The sequence below is a fragment of the Desmodus rotundus genome, chromosome 6, assembly GCF_022682495.2.
Source record: "Desmodus rotundus isolate HL8 chromosome 6, HLdesRot8A.1, whole genome shotgun sequence".
Lineage (NCBI taxonomy): Eukaryota > Metazoa > Chordata > Mammalia > Chiroptera > Phyllostomidae > Desmodus > Desmodus rotundus.
In genome coordinates this window covers 158875859-158902578 of record NC_071392.1, presented here as the reverse complement: position 1 = coordinate 158902578, position 26720 = coordinate 158875859, and the positions used below count along the sequence as shown (strand labels likewise).

Genomic DNA, 26720 nt, shown 5'->3' with positions numbered 1-26720 from the left:
CCAGGCCCCAGCCTCAGGAGGCCATGTGGTGGGCCTGTTTGTGCCTGGGGCCTCTGAGGTGCCCCTCCCCCCACCGTCACAGACCCTGTAAGGCCCCACAGTCCCTCTGCAAAGCACCAAGTCTTCCAACAGACCCCTGGCCGGTGTGGAGCGCGATTAGCCTGCCAGGGTGGGCTCAGCAAGTCTGCGGCCACCAATGCGTGCAAGGGACGGCCAAGGAGGCCGCAGACACCTCGCCCTGTGCAGCAGAGCACTGGGAAGCAGGCCTCCCCAGGACTGGAGCAACTGGGGAGAGTGGCGGCAGGTTTCCCAGAAGTCAGCCTTGCCTGTCGCCGGCATCTGCGTGGGATTCCTGAGCAGACCATTCTCTCCCTGCCCCTAAACAGATGAGAGACAGGATGGGGGACAACACTCCCACCTCTCGTTTCCTGTGCTCAAGGCCTCACTGGGGCAGGGGGAGCCTGGAGGGACAGACAGAGGTGTCAGGAGGAGCCAGGTCTAATGCAGCCGCAGGCCCAGCAAGTGAGGCGCGAGCAAGGCAGCAGTGGTCCACCTGGAAGGAGTGAAAACCACCGCGCTGATGGGTAATTGTGACAAACGCGCTGCAGAACCACCTTTATTTGCCCAGGCCAACGGTGACGAGCAGGGGGAACTGGGGCTTCCAGACTCTGGAGGGGCTTCCAGACCCGGGAGGGGCTCCCAGCAAGCCCAGCTGGGTCCCACTGGGGTTGCCGGCAGGCACCCTGCACAGGCGTGGGCTCGATGGACAGGAAGCCCAGCTGTCCTGCCCTGCTGCCCGCACAGCTGAGCCTGGGGGTCTACCTCTTCCTGACGCCAGGACCACTTCCTCCCAAGGGACCTTGCAGACTCTCACCCGACAGTGCAGCTCGGATGGCCAGGCCCGTCAGAGTCCTTCCTTGCCGCACACAGGGACTGGCCCAGCCTACAGAAGCCCTGCTCCCTGCCTGGTCCCCACAGTGACACCCCTGCGGCCCTCTGCCCCTTGCCACCCCCCACAGGAGCAGCTCCCAGCCATACCCCTCACTCTCAGGGATCACACCCTGCACCAAGAACTCCGGCTCCGCCTGCGACACACCCTCACTCCCACTGTGGCCTCCAGGCTTCAGCCTTTCCTCTGCCTGCTGAGTCTGGTGGACCACTTCCCGCCAGCACCCGCACACAGAGGGGAGCAGGGTGGGAGGTGGGAATAGCCGCCAGGCCCTGCCCCCTGCCCAGCAGCCTGCTGCCCACCCACAGCGCAGGCAGCCAGGCCCAGAGGCCACAACTCGTCACTGCCGGTTTTGGGTATTGGGATGAGACAGGTGTGCCCCGCTGTCACGTCCATGGGATATGCAGGTGCTGTGGTGAAATCGGCACACCAGCCCCTCCTCCACCCAGACACGCAGGACCTGGCCTTCTGGGCACAGACATCTGAGGTCGCAGTCCCTTCTCCTAGGTCTCTTTTCCCTTTCCAGTCCCCCCAGGGACCTCAGCCCTGCCACCTCCCAGAGCTTCACCCCCGCAGGCTTGCCCCTTGCCCTGCTCACACCCCTGGCCCTGCCCCCTGCTCGGCCCTGAGCCCACCTGGGGGCCTGAGTGCAGCGTGGGGCTAGCCTGGCTGGCCCAGGGGAAGGCCAGCCCCAGGCCTGGAGCCCAGCTGGTGCAGTGCTGGAGGCTCCCCGGGACGCACACTGGACACCGGCCGGCCGGAGTTATCTGAGGTTTGTTGTTTACGGAGATAGCTTCGAGGCTCTGTGTTTAATAGGCCGCCGAGCTCGGTGGGCCCCAGGAGACCCAGGGGCACGGCGGACGTACGTGTTCCCACGGTGCAGGAGTGCCTTCTCGGGAAACTCAAGCCCACAGGCTTATCTTGTCCTCCTCAGCGCCCGCTGGCCAGGCCCCCGCAGGTTCCAGGTCGGCCTGGACGTCTCCCATGGCTGCCCCGCCCCTCCAGAGCAGGGCCGTGCCCTCAGGATGCACTGCCTGGAGCTGCTCGAGTGGACCGAAACTCAGACCGCCTGGTCGTGGGCGAGGATCATGCAGGCTCATGGCCCTGTGCTTTCCTGGTCGACTGGCTCCCACGGACCTTCAGCTCCGAACTTGGTGGCCAGCGCAGGGCGGGTCAGGCTGCCTGGGCCAGGCCCAGTGGATGACACCAGGCACGGGTCGGCACCCACGTCAGTCAAGCTCCCAGTCGGTCCAGTGGGGGAAACAGGCAGCCTGCAGACCGAACCATCGGACAGACTAGGCCTGGCTCAATTGTTTCCCGGGTGGAGGGCCAGGCGGCCGCCAGCTGCTGTGAGAGAGATGTCTCCTCGGGGCTCCCTGGCTGCCCCTGCAGTTCTGGCGACGGGCATGGGAGACCAGGGGCTGGCGTGACCACCGGCCCTCCCCCAAGATGAAGCAAAGGCACTCGGGCCCCTCCCATGAACAAAGGAGCCGAGCGGCAGGGAGCGGCTGCCCTTTGGGCAGGTACTGCCCTTCAGTGTGACCACCCACGCAGCCTACCCCTCCCCGGATAGCGCGTCACCAAGAGGGCCACAGCCACAGGGACCCAGGGCAGGGGGCGGGTGGGCAGCGTTCTTCACGGTGGGACGAGGAGCCACGACAACCTCGTCGGAGTCGTCGGAGCAGACCTCGTTCACACGCAGGGGTGCCGGGGGTGACCGCCCCTCGGGAGGGGACTCGGCTGAAAGGAACCAGAGACAGGAGGGTCAGTCCCACCAAATGCCCCGGGCACCGTGCCTGTCGCTCTTCCCTGGCAAGCCCAGGGTCACGGCCCAAGAGGGCCAGGAAGGTCGGACCTGGGACCTGGGACCTGGGCTCTCATTACCTCCTAGTCACACCCACCTTGGTGTGTAGGCTCCCCTGGGAACTGGGGCCTTGGGACAAAACCTGGGTGTTGGCAGCCACAGGCAAGGGTGTGGCTTTGGTGGCTCCGTAAAGATAAGAGTAACAAAGTGACCAACCACCGATTCGAGTTAGAGTTAAAGAAGATGAAGGACTCATCATGCTGCTGACACTCTGATTGGATCAGTTTCTTTTCTGTAACTTCCAAGACAATTACTAGAAGGGAAGCTTATGAAATTAAAACATCAGTTTTCAAGTCATCGTCAGGCTTTTCCTCCAGAAACACTCTGGCAGCAGATGGAACCAGGGCCCCGCGCGCACCGTCACGCAGACCCGGCTCCCACGTGGCGGGTGAGGCTGCGCTCACACCGCGTGCACATGCGGGAGGCAGGTCTGCGGATGCAGCACCTCGACCTCAGGGCTGCAGGGTCACCCCCTGGCTTCCCGTGGGGGCGGGGGCTTTGTGCACACTGTCCCTGAGACCCCAGAACTGCTCGTCTTGGTCGGCTGAGCTTTCCAAGTGGAGGGTTTGGAGCAAGAATCAAAGCTCAAGGCCCACTAGCTCGGACACAGCTGGAGGAAACGGCTGCAGTGGATTAAATGCGATTTCACACGTGGGAGGTCGGGTGAGACAGGCGCCGACCTTGGCTGGTGCAGAGCCAGCCTGCCCCCCGCACCTCCTCCTCCTGCCCCCTCCTGCACTCACCAGGGCTGCAGGGCTGCGGGGCTGCCGGAGCCCCCAGCCCCCACGGCCTCGGCCCCCGGGCCTCAGCTGCTGGTCCCCTCACGGTGTCCCCAGGGCTCATGCCGCGGTCTTCCCGACCTGAGAGGACACTCGAATGAGACGCACACGGCCTGTGGAGCCAGCGTTTACTCGCACAGGCCCGTCGTCACAGCCACCGCTTCCCCTCCCGTTTCTGGCTCAGAAGACCCCCTCCCAGGCAGTCAGTCACCTTGAGGGGCACACAAACACCGAGTCACCACATTGTGCCTGCAACTAATCCAAAGCCGCACCCCACACAACCCGCTTCCTTCTGCAGCTTTTCCTCCACCCGGAGCACTGCTGCCTACCCGCCCCACCCCCTGGGGTTCCATCTCTCCACCTAAGAACCACAGAACAGTGCTTCCTGGGAAACCTCCACTGGCCGTGACAACAGCGCCCCCGAGTGGCCCCTTCACAGCAGAGACCACAAGGCTGCGTTCTCAGTTTAGGGAGAGTCTCAGCTCAAGGCTGCCCTGTGCCTGTCTGTGTCCTCGAAGGCGTGGTCGGAGCAGACCCGTGGGACTGTCACCGAGCCCCAGACTCGGGCTGACTGGCCCTAGCTCCTCGCCGGGAGTGTCGGCCACACAAGGCGTCTCCAGTGACAATTTTGGAACTTAACGGATGGGAAAAGGAAATGGGAGCAAAGCTTTACTTAAAAACCAGCCACGGAGAAAGCCCTGGCCCAGGGTGGGAACCGCACAGCCTGGCTGGAGCTGAGAACCAAGTCACGGGGCCCTGGAGCTCCACTGGGTGGCCTGCAGGTGGTGGCAGGAACTGCCCACGTCACTGACAGCCACTGTCCCCAGCTCTGTGAGCTGCACCTGTTCCTCTTGAGACCCACGGGACAGAGGAAGGAGCTGTGACAGGGAGGCTGGGCCCAGGCATCTCCCAGAAAACACAGGACCTGGTTTGCGGGTGGCTGTGTGGGGGACAAGCCCTCTCACATGCTCACACATCCACATTCCAGGGACGGTGGCAGCTGTGTTAGTGAAACCTCAGAGGGCGTGCTGCCCCCGGCACTGACCGTCACGATTACACGGACTCACCGGCAGGAGCTGTGGCGGGGGCTGGAGAGGACGCCCCATAGCATGTGGCCGAAGCAGCCGACCTCTTCGAAGGAACTGCAGGGCAAGTCCTTGGACTGGAAGAGAGACAGAGCCGGGTGATAGCCGGCTCCTGGGTGCCCTGGAGCCGCTGGCCCGGTAGTGAGCGTGTGGCAGCCACACTCCCGCAGAGCCCACATCCTGGCCCCAGCTGACACGTGGGGGATGCGCCGTGTCCTCAGTCGGCCCCCAGACACTCGTGGAGGTTGGGCCTCAGACGCCTTCCTCTCCTAGCGGTGTCTTGGTGGTAGAGGCCCACCACTGTCCACTTCTGAGCCCGGGCGGGACCCAGCTATGGTGAGACAGGACTGGGGCCGTGTGGTTCTGACTGGGATGGCTCCTCTGCAGAGAGCCACTGCGGGCTCACCAGTGATGGGGCCGCTGTCCGTCGTGCAGGTCAGGAACAGAGGGTTGCGGAGGCAGGACAGCGGCACTTGTGGGCCTGGGAGGGCCTGAGCTTCCCAGGGCGCAGGCGCTGGCACTGCACACGGCGCTCACCGTGGGTGCCGCCCAGCCCGAGGCTGGTGTGGTGGTGCTCTGAGCACCTGCGGCCCGGAGTCCGGCCTGAAGGGCTGCCCTGGCAGGCGGTGCCGGTCCTCAGAAAGGGGCAGAGTGTACGCACAGGCCGGTGGTGGTTTACCCACTGGAATCCGCCAGCAACCCAGCGCCCAGCCCTTCCATCTGTCCCTCCACACAGGGCCAGGACGTGCCCCCTGCCACCCCCCGCCCCCGCCCCCAGTGGCACGGGAGCAATTTCTCCTGAGGTGGGCCTTTTGCTCTGGCAGCAGGCCAAGGACCCAGCTCTTACCCCCTGGGCATGCCTGCTCTGGCATCCCCTGGGGTACAGAGCAGAGCGGGGCCTGCCAGTCAGCTCACCTGTGCCCGGCCCGTGCCAGGTGTGCCCGGAGGACGGACTGGATGAGGGTAATGGCCGCCTCTTGCCCGGGGTCACCCCCAGCCTGGACAGTGGGGCTCAGAACGCAGGGTGCAGGAGAGTTCTGGAGAAAAGCCACAGGGGGACGGGAGCCCCGTGAAGCCCTCCGCCACCCTCAGTGTGGCCAGGCGTCACCCCGGACCTTGGGGAGCCAGGGGAGGGCAAAGCTCGGTGCAGGGGGCTCTCCTCCCCACCAATCTGTGGGCAGTTCCCTGAGTACAGGGTCGAAATCCCAGCCCAGAGACCCTCCTGCCCAGCGCCGCCTCATTTGCATGGGCTGCTATGGGAAGCGCCTGTGTCCCATTTGCAAGCTTCTGTCTTAATTGCAAGATGGACCTGCTGCTTGATCTTCTAGCGCCTCTGAGTCACTGGGCCTCAAGGCCACGGGCAGCCAGGCCTGGCCCCAGAGGCACCGGGTGTGGCCTGAGGAGCCAGGGCAGGCAGGTTGGAGGCTGGGAGGGGCCGCTTTCCTTGGCAGCTGAAGCTGGGAGCTGGGCTGGGTCCCGCCCTGGAGGCTCACCTGGCTTGGGAGGCTGGGTGTGCAGGGAGATTCGGAGCCACACACTTCGCTCAGTAACAGCCTCGCCCGTGCCAGGTGTCCCCTGAAAGCTGCCTGAAGCACAGTGGCCGCCTGGCAGGGAGAGAGGACAGAGGTGGTGTGGACTCCCAGGTGGCCGGCAGGTACAGACTGCAGGAGAGTCCCGGCAGCAGAGAATGGACATCCCTGCGCCACGTGGTCATGGGGACACATGTGTACCTCTTCCCTCAGTCCCCTGGGGCCTCCGGCGGCCACAGGCAGCACCCTCCAGGGAGAAGGGGCTTGGACGCCTGGCCCCCACAGGCTGTGTCTCGGAGCGGGACGGAGTCGTCGCGCACACTAGCCCACGCTGTAACCACCGGGAGGGCTCACGTGGGAACCAGTCCCACTGCAGACCCTCCGCCTCCACCTCCGAAAGTCACACCGGGGCCCTGGCCTCACGCCATCATGGTTTTCGTAACCACGCAGGGGCCCGAGACGACGGCCCGGGTTCGGGGCAGCTGTGGCCTGAACAAGCCTGCCCCTGCTGGTCGGAGTGCTGTGGCCCAACAGGACTGTGGCCCCAGAACCGGCCGCCCGGCACACCGAGTCCTCAGTGGTCTGGACACCCCATGACCACTGTCACCCAGAGAGAGCCCCTGTTTTCTCGGAGACAGGTGGCTAAAGCGACACAGATGCGTGGGTAAGAAACGAGCGAGCGCAGCAGAGGAAGGTGAGAGCACATGGGAGGTCACACTAGGGTCAGCGAGCTACAGTGACTGTTAGCAGCGGGCGAGGGTGGACGGTGCTGTTCGGGTAGCACGATGGAAGCCACATGCGGGCCCACTCTGTCCGTGAGCCCTCGAGGCAGCCCCACCTGGGGGTCTTCCCACCTGGACTCCCAGGGAAGGACACTGGGGCTTCTGGAGGGGGCAGAAGGGGAGGGCAGCACCTGGCTCAGAAGCTGGCTCTCTGGGCCTCTGGGTCCCAGCCTGGCTCCCTCACTCATTGGGAAGTGCGGGCGGTGTTAGTTAGCATCCGAAAGCCTCACGTTGGTGGCTGCTGGGGAGAGGCTGCAGGAGGGCGGAAGCCCCGGCTCAGGCCTGCACTGTCCCTCACGCAGTCCATCGGCACCACCTGCTGTCTGCGCTCCCCTCCGTCCGGGTCTGGCTGCCCTGTGCTCACACAGACGTGCTCCCCCGCTCCCCTGCAAGCTGCACGCCCAGGGCTTCACTTGCGCGACTGTTCCACCCAGAATGCCCTTCCTCTCCCTCCTGGGTCCTGAGAGGCCCTGCACACTGTCGCCGCCTTGCTGGAGTGGCGGGAACTCCCGGACCTGCCCCAGAGCCAGGGCCGCACGCAGCCCCGAGCCACCTCCCCCTGAACTGTGAGGACCTGTCAGGACCTGTCAGCTGTGTGTCCTGATGCCTGTGTCCCGCCGAGGGCCGCAGGGCACTTCACACAGAACTGGTGAATGAGGAACTGCGAGCCCGGGGAGGGTGTGAGTTATTGAGCATTTATTTGGGGTCAACACCACTCACGTGCCTCGCACGCAGTGCCGGGGTCCGGGCTGGCTCCACGCAGACCAGTGCTTAACACAACCACTGCCTGAGACACCCGCGCACCCTTTTGGAAACCAGTGGACTGCACCTCGCTTACCTCGTCCAGCATGGCCTTTTCCTTCTGAAATAAAGAGAAACCGCGAGTCAGCACGAGGGTGCGTGCTCCGCAGCAATGTCCCTTTCTGACCCTGCCAGGCCACCGTCCCTGGGAGGGGACATCGTGCCTCAGCAGGGAGCCCGCCCTCCTCCAGGGCAGCCGCGGTGAACTCCCCCCACCCGACGGCCCCGCGCCCCCTTGTGCCTCCAGGTGGGGTGTCTCTCCATTCCGTCTCTCCGGATCCTCCCGCGTGCCGCTGCGCCCATTGCCCGTCGTGGGCTCAGGGAGTGTGGGTCGGGGGACAGCCAGGCGCAGAGAGGTCTCTGCCGCTTGGAAACGACGCGGCACGGCTGGTGCAGCCCAGCGTCTCACCTGCCGTCTGTACACCTTCCAGCGCACCTGCAGGGCTCGGGCAGCTGCGTGTCTCCGCCCCTCCACGCAGGTGCAGGGGGGCCGGGGCAAGTCCTCCCCGCTGGCTTCGTACTCCGAGTGCTGCTGAGAGGGAATGCCGGCTGGCTGGGGAGGTCGAGGCTGCTCCTGAGCCTGCAGGGAATTGAGGTGTAAAGGGTGACCCCATGTCTGGGAGGGTGGCAGGTGCCACCTTCCAGGACAAGGCCAGGCTGATCTGACCAGACTGGTTAATCCCGAGGAGAAACCTGCTCCCGCCCCATCTGCCCACTGTGGGGAGTGGGAATGGCTCACAGGAACCGTACCTCGGGGGTCAGTTCTGTGCAGCCACCCTCCTCTTCCTTCTTAACTGTGTCCAGGTCTTGAAACTTCTTGGTCAGGGCTTGAATTTCCTCTCTGACGTGAGAAGGGAAAAGGTGGCACGTCACTTGTCATCACGCTGTGTGACATGTCCGTGTGTGACAGTAGGGATGGCAGCCTGAAAAGCGGGCAAGGACGCCTCTCCCAGAGTGGTGGGTCCAGCCGTCACCCACAGCACGCAGGACGGGCACCTGCTGTCTGTGTCCCCTCTGGATGGGAGTGCCGGGGGGTGGGGGGCTGGGACCGGGGGTCCCTGAGTGTCACGCCTGCTCCTGGTAGGAACTGAAAACGCTGGCTGCATGGGTGACGGACAGGTATGGGGCGTGTCCTTGGTCAGGCTTTAAAGGCAGAGCACACAGTTCCTCACCACGTGCCTGCCCTTTCCGACCAAACCGAATCGCACTTCCTCTGCAAACAGAAGTCTGTGTTTAGTTCATAACCTGTCTTATTACTTATTCTGAGCGCTAAACACCTCTGCTCGGACTTCTAATCTACTTTGGGGGCATTTGTACGGATGTAAATTCACTATTTCAGAGTGCACCATTCAGTAAATTTGCAATGTTCGGTAGCCATCACTGCCGGCTAATTCCAAAACCGCCGAGGGCTCGCCCGTCACCCCCAGCCCCGGCCTCACGGGAGGAGGAGGGCCACTGGCGCGGTGGAGCTGGGGTCGTGAGCACTCTCCGACTCCTGCTTACCTCAGAGCCTCCTCCTTCTCTCTCCTCGCCTTCTCTCCTTCCCGCAGATCTTCCAGCACCTTCTCCAGGTCGGCCTTCGCCTGGAGTAGCTGCTTCACCTCCAGACTGAACACAAAGCAGAGCGTTTGGCCATGGTCACACCACAGGTCAAGGGGCAGGCAGAGCGCCCAGGCCTGGGCGGAGGGCCGGGGAGGAGCCAGGAACAGACCCAGGAGTCACCGAGCACCCACCGGCCACATGCCAGCACAGCGGGGCGCAGGGGACGCATGGTGAGTACGTAGACTTGCTATGGTCCTGCTTTCATGACCTCACTGTCTTGCGGGCACGGGCTTGCCCCAGTCACACAACCAGGTCCCTAGCCCGTGGCCTGGGTGGTGGGGCTGCAGGAGCTGAGGCCTTGAGGGCGAGAGGGCTCCCCTGGAGCTGCTTCCACCTGGGCTCTCCTGGGCCCGCACGTGACATGTGGCCAAGAGTGTGGCTTTAAAAGGAGACCTCTGTCTGAGCTGAGCTCCAAACCTTCCAGGGCCCTGGGAACCTCCGCATGGGGGAGGCCACACCTGCGGAGCAGCCAGCAGAGCAGGGCCCACGGTGGGGGTCCCCCGATATGGAGCTGCTGCCACGCAGGGGTGGCGTAAGGGGTCACCGCAGACGTGACTTTCTTTTCAGAGCGCCTAGCCTGAGTTTTAAAACTTTTCCCGAAACACTCATTTTCACGAAAAACCCATCGGTCCCGTAGACGCACTGTTAGCTCAGACCCACGGGGACGGACGGGCCAGAGTGGAGGGCCTGGCCTTCCGCCATAAGGCCAGCAGTGGGGAGCTCCGGCTGCCGCTCAGCTAGGGGTCCCCCTAATGCCCGCAGGTGCTGGTGTGTTGGGCTCCCAGGTCCAAGGCAGAGCCCGTGCATCTCCGACCGTCCCTGAGCAGCAGGTTCTGAGAGACACACACGGCCTCAGAAGGCCCACAGCTTCAGATTCCTCGTGACAGAACTGAGCCGAGAGAAGCCCCGAGTTGCCAGCGAAAGGAGACAGGTGCATTTTGGGTGGGCACCAGATCAAGGCACCGGAGAGCAGAGAATAAGCGAAAGTCATAAAGCTTCGCTTTCGAACTCTCAGGGTCACACCGACTATTTCACAGCATTTACGTCACAGCGTTACGACGTCATAAACACATCACTGAATCTCTGCACGAGATCTAAAAAAGAATCTGGAAATCCCTCTACACTCAGTGGAAAGAGATTTAAATGACCACTTTTCAATGATGTAAATATGGCCAGTTAACGTCTTCCCTTTACCACACAAACTGCCTTTACTTTGTAACCAAAACATCAGTTCTGGAATCAACTAAAAATACCAACACGGTTCCTGCTGCGAGCTGACCTGCTCCCTGGTCTGACCCAGCGGCCCCATGCCCACAGCAGCCCGGGTTCAGGGCGGCCACACGTACTCTCGCTCCCGAAGCTGGGCCTGCAGGGCCTCCCGCTCCCCCTGCAGGCTCCGCACGGCGCCCCGGAGACTCTCGCTGTCCTCGTTTCCGGGCGGCGGGTGCGGCGAGGAGCTGGACGCAGAGAGGGCCTGCGGCTCTGGGCCTTCCATGGCACTGACCATCTGGAGGCGACAGGGCGCACTTCAGACGCCGGCTCTTGAGGCCACCACGGCACCGGCCTGCTGGGCCAGAGACACACAGCCCCACTGGGCCCTGCGCCTCCTCCCAATGAGCTCTGTTTAAAACAACCACGAAGCATCGAAGCTCACTCAGTTTTCTGCCTCTAAATACATGAACTGCCCCCTCTCAGTTGCCTCTGCTCCGCCCGCAAGGCGACAACGAGGAGCACCTCCCCAGGCCCTGGGGAGGTGCGCTTCTCTGAGTGCCCTGGAGTCGGGTGGCCATGGTCCACAAACCCGCCCGGCGGACAGCGGCAGCAAATGCGCCACGTGTGCACCAGCAGAGCTTGCTGTGAACTCGAGCGCCACACCTCGGTGAGGGTGCCACCGACGGCAATGGGCAGCGTGCAGCCCACGTGCACACGGGGCGCTGCGTGTCTGAAGGTGCCGGGACCCTCTGCACCCACCGCTGTCCCGACGCCGGCGTGGTGTGGCCCTCAGGTCCCGTCCACCCTCTGGCTGATGCGCCCGTCTGCAGACAGTGTCACAGGACGCTCGGCCACCTGGCTCAGCCCAAGTCCAGGAGCAGAGCGCCCGCCAATCCCTACCTTCACCTGCCGCCCTGACTCCTGGAACACAGGCAGTGACGCTGACCGGCAAGGCTCACCTTCTCCAGCTCTGCGACCCGTCTCAGCAGCCGGGGCTTGCTCCACTCCGCATAGCCTGGGGGAGCCAGGGGCTTGTAAGGGACACCCTCCGAGCAACCCCTGGCAGACTTGCTTCAGCCATCTCCTGCGTCTACTGGCCCCCCTCAGGGGGCCCCTGCAGGCTACAGGCTGTACACCAGCCTCTACAGGCTGGCACCCCTGTGGGGCTGCTGACCAGGCACCTCACTGGCAGACTCTCGCACTCAAAGGGCTTCTCAGCAGGGCTTCCGTCCCCTCCGTGGCCCGTGCTTGGCTGTCCGGTCTTTGGGGGCCCTCCCTGATGATCCTATCACAGGTGCACCCACCCACTGCCTCCTGCTGCCTCCTTCGCTCCTTCACCCCGCCCCTAGCACTTTCCCCGCCTGACCACCTCCGACCTGCTGGCTTCTCCCCCTCCCTGACACGCTGTCACCTCCACGAGGGACATCTGTGTGCTCTTGTCCACGGCCCTGTCCCCCGCACCCGGGACGGGGCCGAGCACACAGCAGCAGGGCGCGGCTGTGGGCAGTACCCTTCCTGCGGGAGGCGGAGGGCGAGCTGCTCAGCACACGGTCCAGGTCCTCCTTCAGGCTCTGGTTCTCCTCGGTGAGCTCCTGCACACTCCGCGACAGGCTCAGCAGGGCGCTGCTCAGCTTCCTCTGCCGTTTGAAGCTGGGCTTCTTCTCCGCCGGCGGCCTGGGGACCACAGAGCCGAGCAGCTAAGTGTGCGTTTCTAAGCTGATGTGGCAAGTGTGTGGGTGAGGGGCAGGTGCGGTGCTGCAGATGAGTGTTTGAGTCATGGGGGACGTGAAGTCTGAGTGTCCCCCCCCAGGCACACTCTACCCCGAACAGTCACCAGGTACGGACGCTCTGGTCCTGCCTCTTGTCACAGAGTCTGAAGCACAGGAGACCCTCCTTACCCACAGGTCTCGCGTCTACAAGTCCACCTACTCGTAACCCTGGGCAACCCACTGCGGGCGCGTGGGCCCCACGGGCAGAGGCCAAACTTTGGCTTAGGGTATGAGGCTCTGCGGGTGCGGCCTCACCCCTCACTGTCACTGGGGCCATTTCATGGTCTGCTTGGCACATGCTCTTCCCTGTTTAAAATGTCCCCCCAGGCAGCGAGTCCAGCGCTCTCGCTGGGGGAGGAAACAGCCACGGCCGTGAGTTCCACGTCCACGAGTCAGCACTTCTCACCGAGGGGGGTGTCCTAGACATCAGCACCTGAAACCATGCCCTACTGACTGGAAACGGTGCTGATCTGGGGGTGAGGCTGCACCCCCTGGGGCCGCTCCAGCAGGTGGGCGCAGAACGGCTGTGGGGGGCGACGCAGGCACCCCTGGGCCTGCGTGGAAGGGTGTGTCGACCCGCTATCTGCGGCTGGTGCCAGGGCAAGAGGGAAGGCCGTCCTTAAAGAGGCAGACCTACGACAAGGTGGCCTGACGTCGTGGGGGGAGGTACAGGGGCCTGGGAGATGAGGAGTCCTGGGCGCCTCTCCTGACACTCGCAGTCGGCAGACGGCCCTGCACCTGGCATCTCAGAAACTCGTGCTCGCTGACCCTGAGCCAGGGGCTCTTGGGTGTTCATTCTGACAATTGCCGCTCGGCGGCCGTGCTGACCACGGGGCTACGGCACCTCCGTCACCACGGCCACGGGGACACAGCCACAACCAGCAAGGACTGAGGGTGGGGGCGTGGCTTCAGGGTTGGACACGAGGTGGCATGCCAGCGGCCCGAGGTTATCGTACTTCCTGCCGGTGGTCTCCGATCTCGCCAGCAGCGTCTGGAGCCGGTAGATCTGCAAACACCAAGTCAAAGGGCATGAGATGCCTGTGTGCACAGGGTTGGCCCGCCCCTGAGAGAGATGCAGCTGGGGGCCAGCCTGTGTCCCTGCGAGAGGCAAGCTCTAGGTGCCCGGACTCATGTCGGCTCAGGAGGGCAGGGTCCCCAGAGTGCCCCGGCCCCCGGTCCCGCCCCAGGCGCAGGGCACCCACCTCCTCATAGTACGTCTCCACAGCAATCCTCATCTCTTCCAAGTTCGTGGTCTTCACGTCGGCCTGCAGCTTGCTGCCAACCCAAGCTCATGGTCAGCACTCGGTGCCCGTGTTCCCGGAGACGTTCTCACACCCACAGGCTGCTTCCCAAGGGGAGGGGACTGACTTCCTGACACTGCCCTCTGCTAGTAAGAGGCCACCTTTAAAGCCGGACACCTTTGGGGCACCAGAAAATAGAACTTGGGATTTCCTTAAATGAACCCAAACCCAGCTGGGAAAGGCTCTCCCTTTGCTCCCAGCCGGCAGGCTGAAGTGGGGCAGCGGCAGGACATGCTGGCGGAGGGGCCGTGGGGGGACAAGGCGAAGCATTGCCAAGTTCACATTGTGGGGGGGGGGGGGGCGCCCGCACCTGATGGTGCTGTCCCGGTCCTTGCACTGCTGCTCCAGCTTCAGCACCCGCTGCCTCAGCCCGCTGACGACCTGCCGGCAGAGCCGCCCGTCAGGTCGGCCACCCGCGCGGCCTCCCTCCTCTGGAGACTGGCCGTCTGGCCCCAGCTGGGTCGGGTCCCCTGCAGCTGACCCTGGCCTGGAAGTAGCCACATGTCTTCCTTCTCTCCGTTAAGGTTTCACTGTGGGGGATGACACCCCACCTTCCCAGAAGAAGACCCTTCCTTTTTGAATAGCCAACAACTTTTTCATTGGATTTTAAGGGGAGTTTAAATTGTATTAGTAGTACACGAATACTTTTTCTTGTAAAAACACATTCTAAGTGAAACTATACCCTTTGACCTTACCCCTCACAACCAAACACTGTTACCAGCTTCACTCATGTTCCCTAGACCCTGCCACACGCTGGCTCACATGCATGTGCACCCCAGCATGGGGTTATGTGAGTTTCTGGTCCTGCAGCCATGTGACTTGCTTGGTGGCCGTCTTGGGGGTCTGTCCCCCGAGTCCCCATCCACGTTGCTCTTCCCCGCGGGCCCCCGGCAGGGTGTCATTGGGTGCCCGTGCCCACTGTTACCAGCGCACACTCCGCCAGCACCCTCCCAGCCCCGTGTGCTCACACCAGGGTCCCCGAAGCGTGGATGGTGACAAGAGGACGCTCCGTCACAAGACACAGCCACTCGGGATGGAGACTTGGGACAAAACTGCAAAGGCCCCAGGACCCAGCACTTCAGCGTATCATCCACCGTGTCCAGCCCTGCCCCAGCGCGCCATCCAGGAGCCTTCGCCCAAGGGCACCCATCCCCCGGAGGGCCCCTCGCCCCCACTCACAGCCCGTACACGCTTCTGAACATGGTTCTGCTGTTCACGTTCTGTAGAAACCTCTCCGGAGATGTTTCCATGTTGCGGAATTCGGTTGGAAAGACTTCCTCCCCGTGTCCCCCCGAACTGGGCAGCTGTAACCGCTGTGCGTGAAGGCCCTCCTCCTGGCCCTCTGGGACGGTCCCGGAGAGAGCGCCATGGGCCGGAGGTGGCCAGACATCCCAGACCGCCGAGGCCTGTCGTTCTGCGCCTTTGCACCGCTCGTTCTGAGCGCACGGCGGCCTCCCTGGCTTCCGCAGTTGGGGCTTCCGCAGCTACTTCACATCGTGAGGCTTCACACACGGCAGTTTCAGGCAACGTCTTCGCTCCAGCACGTGCTACTGGGGACAGAAGGGCCCTGGCCGGTCCTAGGGCCACTCACTGCCACCCCATCGCTCAGCCCTGGTGTCCTGGCTTTGAAACTAGGGCCCGAGGCTCCTCCTGCAGGAAGCCAAGTGCGACCGTGTGCCTGTGTGCTCTCGGAGCACCGCTCTCCTGGCCGAGGCACGGGTGCCCCTTCCAGCCCGTAGGCTTGTCTGCGGGCCACGCTCACAGGACAAGTCAGCCCCGCGGAGGGGTGGCCTGTCTCCTTCCAGACCTGTTTCCTCTTCGTTGGCGCCGAGGGGAAAGCGTGGCGGCGTTGATCGAAGGCGCTGTCCCCCATTCTGGGGACCCTTTCCATCTTGTCTCCGGGTCTGTACTACAACTGATACGTCACCAAAACCCATTAGCCAGTCAGCATTGTTTCGGTCTCTGTGTTCAATCTCAAGGGTGTATCCCCTCTTTTTCTCGCGGCGTCTCACGCTGCAGGAAAAACGTCCTCCCTGGACTCGCAGCCCGTCTGCCGTGGGGCATTTTCTCCGCAGGTGAGTTTGCTGCCACGGCACCGGTCGCACGATGGCCCCAGCGCCTGGCGTTTTGTGTCCCTCCCCCTGATGTGCTTCGTGAGACAACACGGGCCGTCGCCTGCACGTGCGGTACGTTTGTGCTCTCTCTGCTTCGCTTCTGTTTTCAATCAGCGTCGCTGGTGAGGCGTGACGCGTTTGCTCAGCTGTGGTGGGGAGGCTGCCCCGGGCCTGTGGGGAGCGGCTCACCCTGGCCCCCTCACAGCCCCTGTGCAGCGTCTGGTAATCCCTGGGGCCCCAGGGAGGGTGGTTTCGGGAGCTCTGAGCCCTTCCTGTGCACCTGGCGTTGCAGGATGTAGTTAAGGAGAAACCCGCGGGAAGGTCACCTGTCCTGCTGCGGGCTGTACTCACCCAGCTGGTGTCGAGCCTCTTGTCCGCCAGAGTGCAAACGAAATCTGGGCCCTGGGCGAGCAAATGGAGGTGTGAGGCCTCGCAGTTCAGGTTCACCTCCGCTCCCACCCCGTCTATCGCGAGGTGGGGCCTGCGGCCTGGCGAGTCCGTCCAGGGCACAACCCCGGGGCCGGGACTCACCCGGGATGGACCCAATAGCTGCTCTATCTGCCGGTCCTTCCTGGCATTCTCCTCTTCCAGGCGCCGGAGCTTCGTCCGCAGCTGATCCGCGTCACTCTTCTGCATGTGCAAGGACTGCGGGAAGACAGGGCCACACACGGGCTCGCAGACCCCAGCCCCGCTCGGGACCCCGCGTGTGGCGGGGCGGGGCGGGGGGGGCGGTGCTGGGTGTCCCAGTAAGCAGCACCAAGGGCGTTGCTGCCATTCTGTGGGGGGAGCCACCCCACACCACTAAGAACTCTCCCAACCCAGAAGGCCGTGGGCGTCCCACGGGGACGCTGCTCCGCAAGCCACGGCTGCCCTGCAGGAGGGAGAGACCACTTCACCACAGCACCTGTCGCTGACGCAAAACAAGCTGAGGTCCCCCCAAAATCCTCATCCCCAACCCAGGCTCCGAGGCCAGAGCAGCGGCTCCCAGATGTTTGTCTGTGGGTGGGAACCTCACCCGTCCGCGGCGAGCCACGGGCACTGGACGGGCATTCAGTGAGTCAGCCAGTCAGTACACGGTCCCTGGGAAAGGTCAGAGGCCAACGACGGGAATTCCGCTTCCAGAAACTCGGAGGACTCACGCTTTCCCCCGCTCCTCCCGCCCCGCCCAGCTCCGGGCACTGCGGAGAGAGGGTGGACTCGCTGGACCGCAGGATCCAGGAGCAACAAGCAGAGACTGCCAGGGGCCCCTGCAGGGCCCTTTCCTCCTCCTGTGCCCAGGAAGGCGTCCCGGAGGAGCCAGCCTGGACATGCCTGTGGGCACAAGAGAAGCCTCCTCCCTCTAACAGGGAGGGGTGGCCAAATGAGGCAGCAAACTGACAGACACGGGTGGCCCCACCCCGGCCACCATCTCAGGGGACATGTGGCCCCACCCCGCCCGCAGAGGCTGAGAGGGGCCCGGCCTGCACCCAGCTGGGCTAAGGGAGGGGAGGGGGGTCAGAGGAGGCCAATTGAGGGTCAGGACTGTCCATTGGCCAGTGGCCACGAGGCCACACCCGCAGACCAGAACAGAGCCTGCAGCCCCCACGCAGCGGCAAGCACCTTCTGCGTAAGGGACGACACAGGCCGAGGGACACAGGGACGGACCACGCGCTGTCTGCCAGCCGCTCATTTTAAACAGTGAGGTCGGTGGGTGGGGTCAAGGCTGACAAAGGAGGTGCCATCGAACGTTCGCTGAAAGCAGGACGGCTCTATCGGCAGCAGGGAGAGCAGACTCCGGGGCACAGATGGCGGCACAGGGCGTGGCGTTCCTTCCGGAAGGGTCTTAAAGGCCAACCCACCAAGAAGGGAGGGACCCCCAATGTGGACCCACCAAACAGAAGGGCTGCAAACGAGGGGCAGAAACTGACAGGACGGAGAGGGGACAGAGAAGTGCACAGCTGCAGTTGGCTGAGGCTTCAACCCCTCCCCTCAGCAGGTGCCGAAGAGCCAGACAGGGGGTCAGCGAGGGCGCAGGAGCCCACGGGCCACATGTGAACAGGGACTCGCCCCGGCCTCGGTGAAGCCACAAGAGACGAAATCACACAGAGGGAGGCCTGTGGATCCCGGGGAACCAAAGCAGAAGCCGCTCGCGGGGACTGGACAACTCCAGGGAAGCCTCCACTCGTGGGGACTGGACAATGCCCCCCCACAGTCACAGGGCCGCCTCGAGAAAACAGCATCCGCGTGCTCCGGCGCGTCGGGGTCTGCTGGCCGCAGCTCAGCAGCATTGGGGAAAGAACGGCCGGTGGCGTGGCAGCCTGGCGGCGGGTGGAGCACGGGCCTCGTGCTGTGCTGTCCCATGTGCACAAGGTTGCCAGGACACCAGGCGGCATAGCTGGAGAAATGGCCGTGGCTGGCAGGGCCAGGGCGGCAGCGGGGAGGTGTCTGAGGTGGGGACGCTGCCCTGAACGGCAGCGGTAAATGCGAATCCACAGGACACAATGAGACAGAGCCGCACATGCACAGGGCTCTGCCATCACCCCAGTTCTGCTGCCACTGTGGGTCTGGAAGAGCTGAGCAGATGGGGGAGGGGGGGCGGGGACGACCATACGAGGGTACAGGGACCTCTCCGCACTTCTCTGCACCTTCCAGGGAACCTGTCAGCACCTCGGAGGGTTTTTCCCACAAGGTCTGCCGGCAGCGCGTGGAAGCACCTCCAGGGACTGGGTCAGGAATTCCCACGACAGCCCCACAAACCTGCACTAATGCCACCCCGTGTGTAGGAGGAAACTGAGGCACCGCCTGCCACAGAAGACGACCCTTGATGCTCAAGGCCCCAGTATGACAGCCACTGGAGGGGAGCCGCCTCCTGCCGCACCAGAGGCCGAGGCCGGCTTTTTCCGGAATCCACGACGGAGCTGCGAGCTCAGTCAGGATGAATCCACCGGGGCCACTTGTAGCCCCGAGAGGGTCCCTTCCAAGGGCGTCACTGCAAGGACTGCTCAGTTTCGGAGACGCTCCGAGTTCACTTTAGTAGAGCCTCCCAGCCAAAATCAGAATTTCCTCCGCACTGACCCCGACAGAGAGCCCAGTCGCAGGGGGTGCTGAGTCGCAGGCGGCTCCTGTGGGTAGGGGGACATCCTCCCTGGACCAGCAGAGGAGCACTGCGGGGCACACAGGGGCAAGGCCAGGGGCCGGCCTCCTTGCTCCGCTCCGGGGGCGCCGGCTGCCAGCACCGAGCTTTGCCTCCGGGCCCAGACTGGCCGCAGCCTTCCCGGGGGGCTCGGGTGTGGGGACAGCGGGTCTACAAATTGACCAACATCGTGGAAGAGAATGGACCCCAGTCACTTCTCCAGGGCCACAAGGACACAGAAGGCCATTGAAGCCGGTGCCATAACGGTGATGAAGATGACGAAGGTGATAACTTTCAACGCAGTGTACACTCTAGGGGGTGGGAGACAGCATGGGAAACATTAACCTTGACGGAAATCCCGGTTCTGGCCTGGCTTTGGACAGACCGCTGACCTCTCTGCGTCTGAAGGTCATCCCGCGGTAACCTAGGGCAGGGAGGCCTTGAGGAGGCCGGCTGAGCAAGGACCCACGGAGGGTCTTGCGAACACCGGCGGGAGCTCGCTGACAACGGGGCGCCACACAGCCGCGCCACAAGGCCAGCCTCACGCGCCGAGGGCCGGAAGGTCGCCTCGCCCGCCCCGCACTCGCACAGCACAGGTGCAGCAGGCGCCGGGCGTTTCTCCAACCAGGGCCGCCAGCCGGCAGGAGCGCAGGTGCCGCTGCGCGGCTCACATTCTGCCCGCGCGGCGCCAGGCTGACCCCGCCCCCTCTGCCGGGCAGGGCCTATCCGCACGCGGTCAGCAGAGAGCAGCGAGGGGCCCACCTTCTTCAGCTCGATGATCTCGTCGTACATGTCCTCCTTCTCTCTGTAGACGGGGGTCCCCGGGACATGACCTGGAGGGAGACACACAAGCCCCTTAACCATCTGAAAAGGAGAGCAAATTCTTGGCTGTACTTTCAGAAAAACCTGGGAGCTAATAAAATTATCCTTAACAATAACAACAGAAATATTTCAACGCTTTTAGTCCGATCTCGATAGTGCCCCCAAAGGAAATGGGGAGTGGCAGTGGTGGCCGGGAGGCGCAGACCGAGAGGGCTGTGGGTCAGGGGGGCAGAGGGAGGGTGTGTTTGCCGGTCCAACAGCAGCCAGAACAGAGACCAGCACACGACCTCCCAGCGGACGACACCCGCTCTGACCTCCCCACCGCACAGTGCACTGGCTCTCATGGGCACCCATCTCTCAGGACCTAAGATGTGCCCGCGGCTGCGGCAGGTGGTGAGCCAAGGGTGCCACGAGGCATCAGCAGGGAGACCCGGGGGGCCGGAGACAGAGCTGTGAGAACAAGCCACGTCCCTCTGGTGAGACGCAGGCTCCTCGGTGCTGTGGGCACCGCGCACCTCTGGTGTCACTGGCACGCCTAACTTAGGGGCAGGGCCAAGTGGAGCCTGGGACGGCGTCACTGTGCACATTAGGAACGCCACTTCCTGGGGGGCACAGTGGACTTTTGGGGGTTGCTGTCCTTGGGACATCACACCTTCTTCTCTTCCTTGGTCTTGCCCACTGCCCCCCACGTGCTCACCGTTGCTGGCCGAACGTCTGAGGTTTGACCTCTTCACTCTCAGTGTCTCCATCAGGTGGTCCGGAGTGCTGACCGGGGGGTGGGCCCAGGGACGCTCCAAGGTGAGGCCTGCCTTCTGGGGCTGGGTCGCACTGCCTGCTTGGGATTCAGGTGCAAGGGGCACAGGGGAGGCTTTGCCTCAGTAACCGATCTTCGCGGCGTGATGCGAGCCGGCTGACAAGCAGACAGCGGGGTCGGCGAGCTTCTACGTGTGCGGCCGCTCAGGAACCGGGACACCCGACATGTGGCCTCTGCCACTCCCACAGGAAGCGCATCCCCCACAGCCAACTCCAGGCTGCCCGCGTGGTATCAGCCGGCTCAGGGAGCTCCTAACAGTCTAGCAGCTTCGCGGGCGGTTGGAGCCGCTCCATACACGCCGCCAGCCGCGCCGACGGCACGAGGCCCCAGAGGACTGTGTCACACCCGCAAACCAACAGAACCCACGCTTCTGTGTTACGTAAAAGCTAGGAGGCTCGATGTCTTGTAGTAGACTCACGAAAATCACCCGAAGAAGTCATTTTAAAAGCTCTCTCTCAGATGGCTGCCCGCAATGTCCACAACCCTTCCCTCGAGCCAAAAGGTCTCTGTGGGAGACCCACGTACCTGGCTTTGAACTTCCCGGCCACAGCTGCTGCGGGGTGAAGGTCATTCTGGGACTGAGAGGCAAGCTGGCGGCCGTCTTCAGAGACCTCCAGGACGCCACTGCCCTCGGCTTGGAGGAGTACGGAGACTCTGAAAGCCAACGGGCATTTCAGGGGCAGAACACCTGGGCCCTCACCCCGCAGGCTTTAGAAAGACAAAACGAGTCAGGAGGGCGGGACACCCCACGGGAGCGCTGCCACAGACACCGACGGCAGCTGCTGCGGTGTGAGCACACGCTCACACTTGTTTACGTTTTGTCCTGAAGAAGTAACATATAGGAGACTTATTTTAAAGTACAAACCCGTAATTCTACCAATATTGCAACATTCAATTTCCCATTCAACTTTCTCAGGTAACACATTTTACATAGTTGTCCTCAAAATAACCATAATTTTGCATCCTTTATGCTCAGTAGTGTAAAATAAATACTTTTTACGTTTCTACGTAGTTCTAACATAGTAAATGACATTTAGAACTTAACACGTAAACTATCTAGAGGAAATAAAAATAATTATATCTTTCCAGGCTCCTTATGAGTTTGTCATCAAAACGAGGGAAATGTTTTAAAAATATCTTCTAGTCTGGGGTTTCATCTCTTTAATTTTGTAAAATGTGATGAACTCATGTAAAAGCTACATTATTTATAAAACATGCTTATATTTCTTAACTAAAAATATGTCTAATAAATGTTTTAATTCCTACATTTTTTCCATGGCTTTAGAATTTACGGAAATTTCCTGTTATAACTCAGAATGAGGGACTAAAGACACATTGGGCCCTGGCTGGGGCGGCTCACTGGACTGAGTGCCGGCCTGCAAACCAAATGGTCACTGGTTTGATTCCCAGTCAGGGCACATGCCTGGGCTGTGGGCCAGGTCCCCAGTTGGGGGCGCACGAGAGGCAACCACACACTGATGTTTCTCTCTTCTTCCCTTCTCCTCTCTCTAAAAAAAAAACAAATAAAATCTTAAAAAAAGAAAAAAAGCAGACACACCAGACCTTGGCCAGATGCTCTGCACTCGCCCAGGACCGTGCCGCACTTTGGGATGTTCCCAAGGAGCCTCCCAAACTGGACACCCACACAAGTGCTCACGCATGAGAGTCTATTAGTCACCCGGAAGAGCCCCCCACACTCAGGGATCGGCCAAGGAAGGCCTTGGCAGACAGAGCCGCCCTCCTGTCAGCGAGCCGGGTGGAGGGGGAGACAGCTTCTGCCTTCCCCCCTGGCCTGGGGGTCTGTGCCTGCGCAGCACTGCACCCCGACAAGCAGCTCTGGTCTCAGGAAACACGTCCTGAGGCAGAAAACAGCCTCCATGGCTGCGTCCCGAGGAGCTGAGCTCCTTGAGCCGCAGGAAAAACCCAACAGGAAAGGCCAAGAAGCCCTGTGTCTGTGGGAGTCTTGGGGACGGGGGCAACTCAGGAGCTGGCTCCCAGCTGGGCCTCCTCCTGCTGGGACCACGGGGCAGGCAGCGACCTGGAGCAAGTGCTCCCAGATCCAAACACGAAAACCAAGCTGAGGGGCCAGGATGTCACGTCTTGGCGATCCTAAGTCCTTAAAGAACAAACATCTTGGGTCTCTCTCCCAGGATGCAGGGGCAGCGCAGCCTCCGAAAACCGCTTTCGGAGAGGAGCTGGAAGGTGGAGGCACGGGCACCTGCGCACTTACTCGGAGACACGGGTGGAGGTCTGTGGACGCTTCTCCTCTTTGTCACCTGAAAGGAAGGAGAGAGGAAAAGCGCTGGAGCCTTCCCGGCAGCCCCCGTGGCCCCGGTCTGCTGCGCTGGCCCGCTGAGGGGCTGGGGGTATAAGGACGACGGGGGCGGACCCTGGCTCGGTGGGGACAGCCAGGTGCCACAAGCACACGCTCCAGGCTGCGGGGCCCCCAGAGTCCCGGTGGTCCCAGTCACGTTGCGCACACGGAGGGGCGGGGCCTCACGTTCGGGCTGAGGCCCCTGCACGAACTGCGAGCCTGCCCACCCCAGCCGGCCTCAGGCCAGCAGCACCAGGTGTGACCAGGCCACCCTGCTGCCTACGCTTCCTTGGGCCAGCGCCCACACGGGCCCGGACGGCCAGGACACCGCTGTGCAGCTGCAGAGAGCGCCCCTTCTCCCGCAGTGCTTTGCCGACCTCACTCAGAGCCCTGATCCCTCCCATTACGTGTCAGATTTGGGGGGCAGGGCAGGGCCCACTCCAAGTGCAGGAAGGACCTTGTCAACTGCCTCGCATACACTCCACTCAGGACGAAGTTCTGGATAAAAGCTTTAAAGTTACAGGCACAGTTACTCAACTCCAGCTAAAGACTCGCCACTGTACAAATGCCGAGTAGCACCTGGGGTTTGCATTCCAGGCCGAAATACAGCTGTGGTGGGGGGAGCCCCGCTGCACATGCATAGCTGACATGTGTCAGGGAACCACCAGCCCTGGGACACGCGGCGGCCTCCCGACCACACTCACCGTCTCCACGTCAGAGTCCAAGGTAATCGCAGACAGGCTGTCATCCCCCTGCAGGAAGAGATGCCACGCTGAGACAGCCCAGTGCCCGCCACGCTCCCAGAAGTCACACTCCCCAGGGAACAGCCGCCCGCTGAGGCAGAGGCCCCCATCAAGCCAGAGTAAACTTGGAGCACTGGGAGCTGGCAGCGGGCTGCTCCGTGGCATTGGAAGAGAGGCTGGGGCTGCTCCAGCCTGTCAGCCTAGCAGCCCATTTTCAGAGGCGCAGGGGACGGCGCGCTTCAGGGACGCCATTCCTCACGTTGCTTAAATGTTCTCTTACGCATCTTCACACGGAAGCTCCGGAAACCCGTGCCGTGTGCTGGTAAGAGCAAGCCAGTCATGTAAGAAGCATGCTCAGGGCCACCTGCGTTGTTTGGGCCAGCAAAGGCCCCGGTGCCCTGGTTCCAGACCCTGCCCTGGCCCAGCGAGTGACGTGGGTCCGCACTGCTTGATGCTGGTACCAGACTGCTGGTCCCTGCTGCGCGCCGGGCAGACCCGTCAGTCCCTGACTGGTGGCAGCGGCCTCCCAGCCATTGGGCATGTGTGTGCAATGGTAAAGGGTAAAAATCGGACGGGCCCAGGGCTTTCCACACAGACTTTGGCCAACAAGTACTTTCTGCTGACCCAAGGTGACCCCTAGGAGGCCAAGCTGAAATGCTGTCGTCCTTTCGCAGGCGTTGGCTCTGAAATCACTGCTGGTCGCGCTCAGGCTCCAGGGCACCCTGGGGGGCTCTACCCTGTGGGGCCCATCAAGGCCACAGCAGGGTGAGCACCACGCCTCCCCACCCCGCATTGTGGCGAGGACTCTGTGAAGTTCACGAGCAAGCCGGGGGCAGCTCTGTGCCAAGGGACAGGGGGACTGGACAGACTGGACAGCACTGGCCCTGCAGTGGCTCCCGCCTGGTGAAACAGACTGAGCTCCGCAGAGACGCCACAGGGAGCCTGGGCCCTGGGCTGAGTCCCAGAAGTGCCCGGAGAGCTCGGCGCAGCCTCTCAGCAGACTGACTCCTGTCCCTGCCCCGCAGAGCCTGGCTGTGGGAGGGGCCTGACAGGAGCACGAGAAGGACCTTTCTAGTAGCAGAAGAGGAACAGGGAAGAGCAAATACGGGGAAACGGATCAATAAGACAGGGGGACCCTCAGGTTAGAATCTTCAAAATCACGTTCTTGAAAACGTGTGGATATGGGGAAAACACTAATGACAAATTAAATGGCAAAGGTTGCAAAACAATATAAGTGACTCAATTTTTAAAACTGTGTGGAAAAAACGATGCATTGAAAAAAACTGGAAGGAAACACCCCAAACACTAACTGGTTTTCCGCAGGTAGTGAGGTTATGGATAATTAGCTCTCCAAACTTGCTCTAATGGGCGTGAATTATTTTTATCATCACACCTAAGAAGTTACTTTTGAGAGGAAGGGGCAGTAACTGCAGCCTGCAGACAGCCAGGCAGGCCTTCCAGATGGGGCGGGACTCGGGCCTGGAGGGACAAGCAGGCAGCTTCAGCTGCTCCCAGGACCCAGCGGCACTGAGCCCTCCTCTGGGTGCCGCTGCGCACTGCTACAGGCACCAAGGTTCCCTTTGCCTGGAACCTTCCAGAAGCTTCCCACTGGGCCCCGAATAAAGTTCACACTCCCTGCAGGGTCTGTGAGGCTCCTCGAGGCCAGGCTGCCTGTGCGCCCCCGTCCACGCCCTCGCCCCATGACAGACGGCCCCGCAAGCTTTCTTTGGGGCTCCGGAGCACACGGCTTCTTCCCACCTCAGTGCCTTTGCACTGGCTGGTCCCTCCACTGCAGACCTCCAAGCACGTGGGCGCTCAGAGCAACTGTTGCTGACACCCACTCGAAAGCAGCCCTGCCAGGCCGCCTGCAGTTTCGTTTGTCCGCAGCCTGGTGCAGTTTCCACTTTCTGACCGTCCCCAACATCTGCTGCCTGCCTTGCTCTCCCCCTGCTAGAATGCACCTATTTTGCGCACAACTCCCACAGGCATTCTCTGGGCCACAAAAACTAGCTAAAGGAAGGGCTGCTCTCCCTGATCCGAGGAAGGGAAGCTGGGCGGAGTCTCCTTTGGGAAGCCTTCTCTGGTCGGCGCTGGGCAGGGCCCTGTTCTCCAGCCTGGGGCTCCCTCCTTCACTCCCGGGATGGCTCGGCTGCTCGCCCGGTCCGCTGCCCGGCCCTGGAGGCACCGGGCGGGCGGGCACTCACACAGTGAGCTCCGCCCCCACGTGGGCCCTGATCGCGGGCGCCTAAGGCGAGGACGCTGCGTCCAGGAGGGCTTCCTGGAAGCGGCGGCCTGTGCAAGGGCGGGCGGGATCCAGAGGCGCCAGAGGCTGGACGAGGAGAAGCGAAGCCTGGCGGGCCGCACGCCGGCGAGGGCTGGCGGTCCTCTCTTAGGCGGTAGCAATCATGGCAGCTGTCACCGGCGGCCGCCGATCCCGGCCCGTACCCGCACCGGCCGACCCGGCGAGCTGGAGGGAGCAAGGAGGCCCGCCCGCCGGCCCGCCCGCGCTTACCGTCTCTGAAGTAGGATCCCCGGTGCCCAGCGACATGACGGTGGCGCTGCCCGGCCACCCCTCGGCGCTGCGGGCGCGGCTGTCCGGCTCCCGAGCTTCGCGGGCTGCCAGGCCGCCAGCAGCCTGGGCCGGTCCGCGCGCCGGCCGCGACCCCGCTGCCATGGCAACCGCGCGGGCCCGCCGAGCCCCGGATGTGGCTGCGGGCGACGGGGCCGACTGTGCGCATGCGCTCCAGCCCCAGCCGGCCTACAAGCTGCGCTCCCGGAGCCTCCCCCGCCGCAAGGCTCCTGGGCCTTCCCTGGCCCGTTTCGCCTGCGGCTGGAGTCGCCTCTCCCACTCCTGGGGCTGTGCAGACTCCCCGCGCCGCCTGCGTCTCTGCGTCACGTAATTTCTTGCGTTAGATCATACAGGCCGCACATGTCTATGACCTTTTATTTGCTGTTCTTAATGCTAAAAACGTAGGAAAACTTGCACAATACCTAGTATGCTGGCAAAATCTGCCCTGACCTCAACTCATGTGTCCACACGCATCTGCACGGAGGCTGTCAAGTGTTTATTCCACACGAAGGGTGTACTAGCGTATTTCCTGGCAGAACGACGAACGCTCTGGATTGCG

At 62.7% G+C, this 26720-nt stretch overlaps 1 protein-coding gene across 2 annotated transcripts; it reads right to left on the bottom strand.

The window, feature by feature from the left end:
* Positions 1-602: 602 nt before the first annotated feature.
* Positions 603-26433, bottom strand: IQCE (IQ motif containing E). 2 transcript variants are annotated; one of them, XM_053927222.2, is made up of 23 exons: positions 26105-26433; positions 23554-23601; positions 22766-22811; positions 21061-21189; positions 20419-20556; positions 19662-19732; positions 16319-16432; positions 16139-16189; positions 13984-14054; positions 13575-13647; positions 13329-13378; positions 12114-12277; positions 11563-11618; positions 10738-10898; positions 9293-9397; positions 8540-8630; positions 8199-8369; positions 7827-7850; positions 6171-6281; positions 5593-5714; positions 4660-4754; positions 3557-3673; positions 603-2689 (listed from the first exon to the last, which is right to left on the bottom strand). In XM_053927222.2, the coding sequence occupies exons 1-23, from the start codon at positions 26264-26266 to the stop codon at positions 2505-2507; spliced, it is 2355 nt and encodes a 784-aa protein (XP_053783197.1). In that variant the 5' UTR covers positions 26267-26433; the 3' UTR covers positions 603-2504. The 2 variants fall into 2 exon arrangements, with proteins under 2 accessions (XP_053783197.1, XP_053783198.1); XM_053927223.2 differs by having other exon boundaries at positions 20419-20553; positions 26105-26431.
* Between the last annotated feature and the right edge of the window lie 287 nt (positions 26434-26720).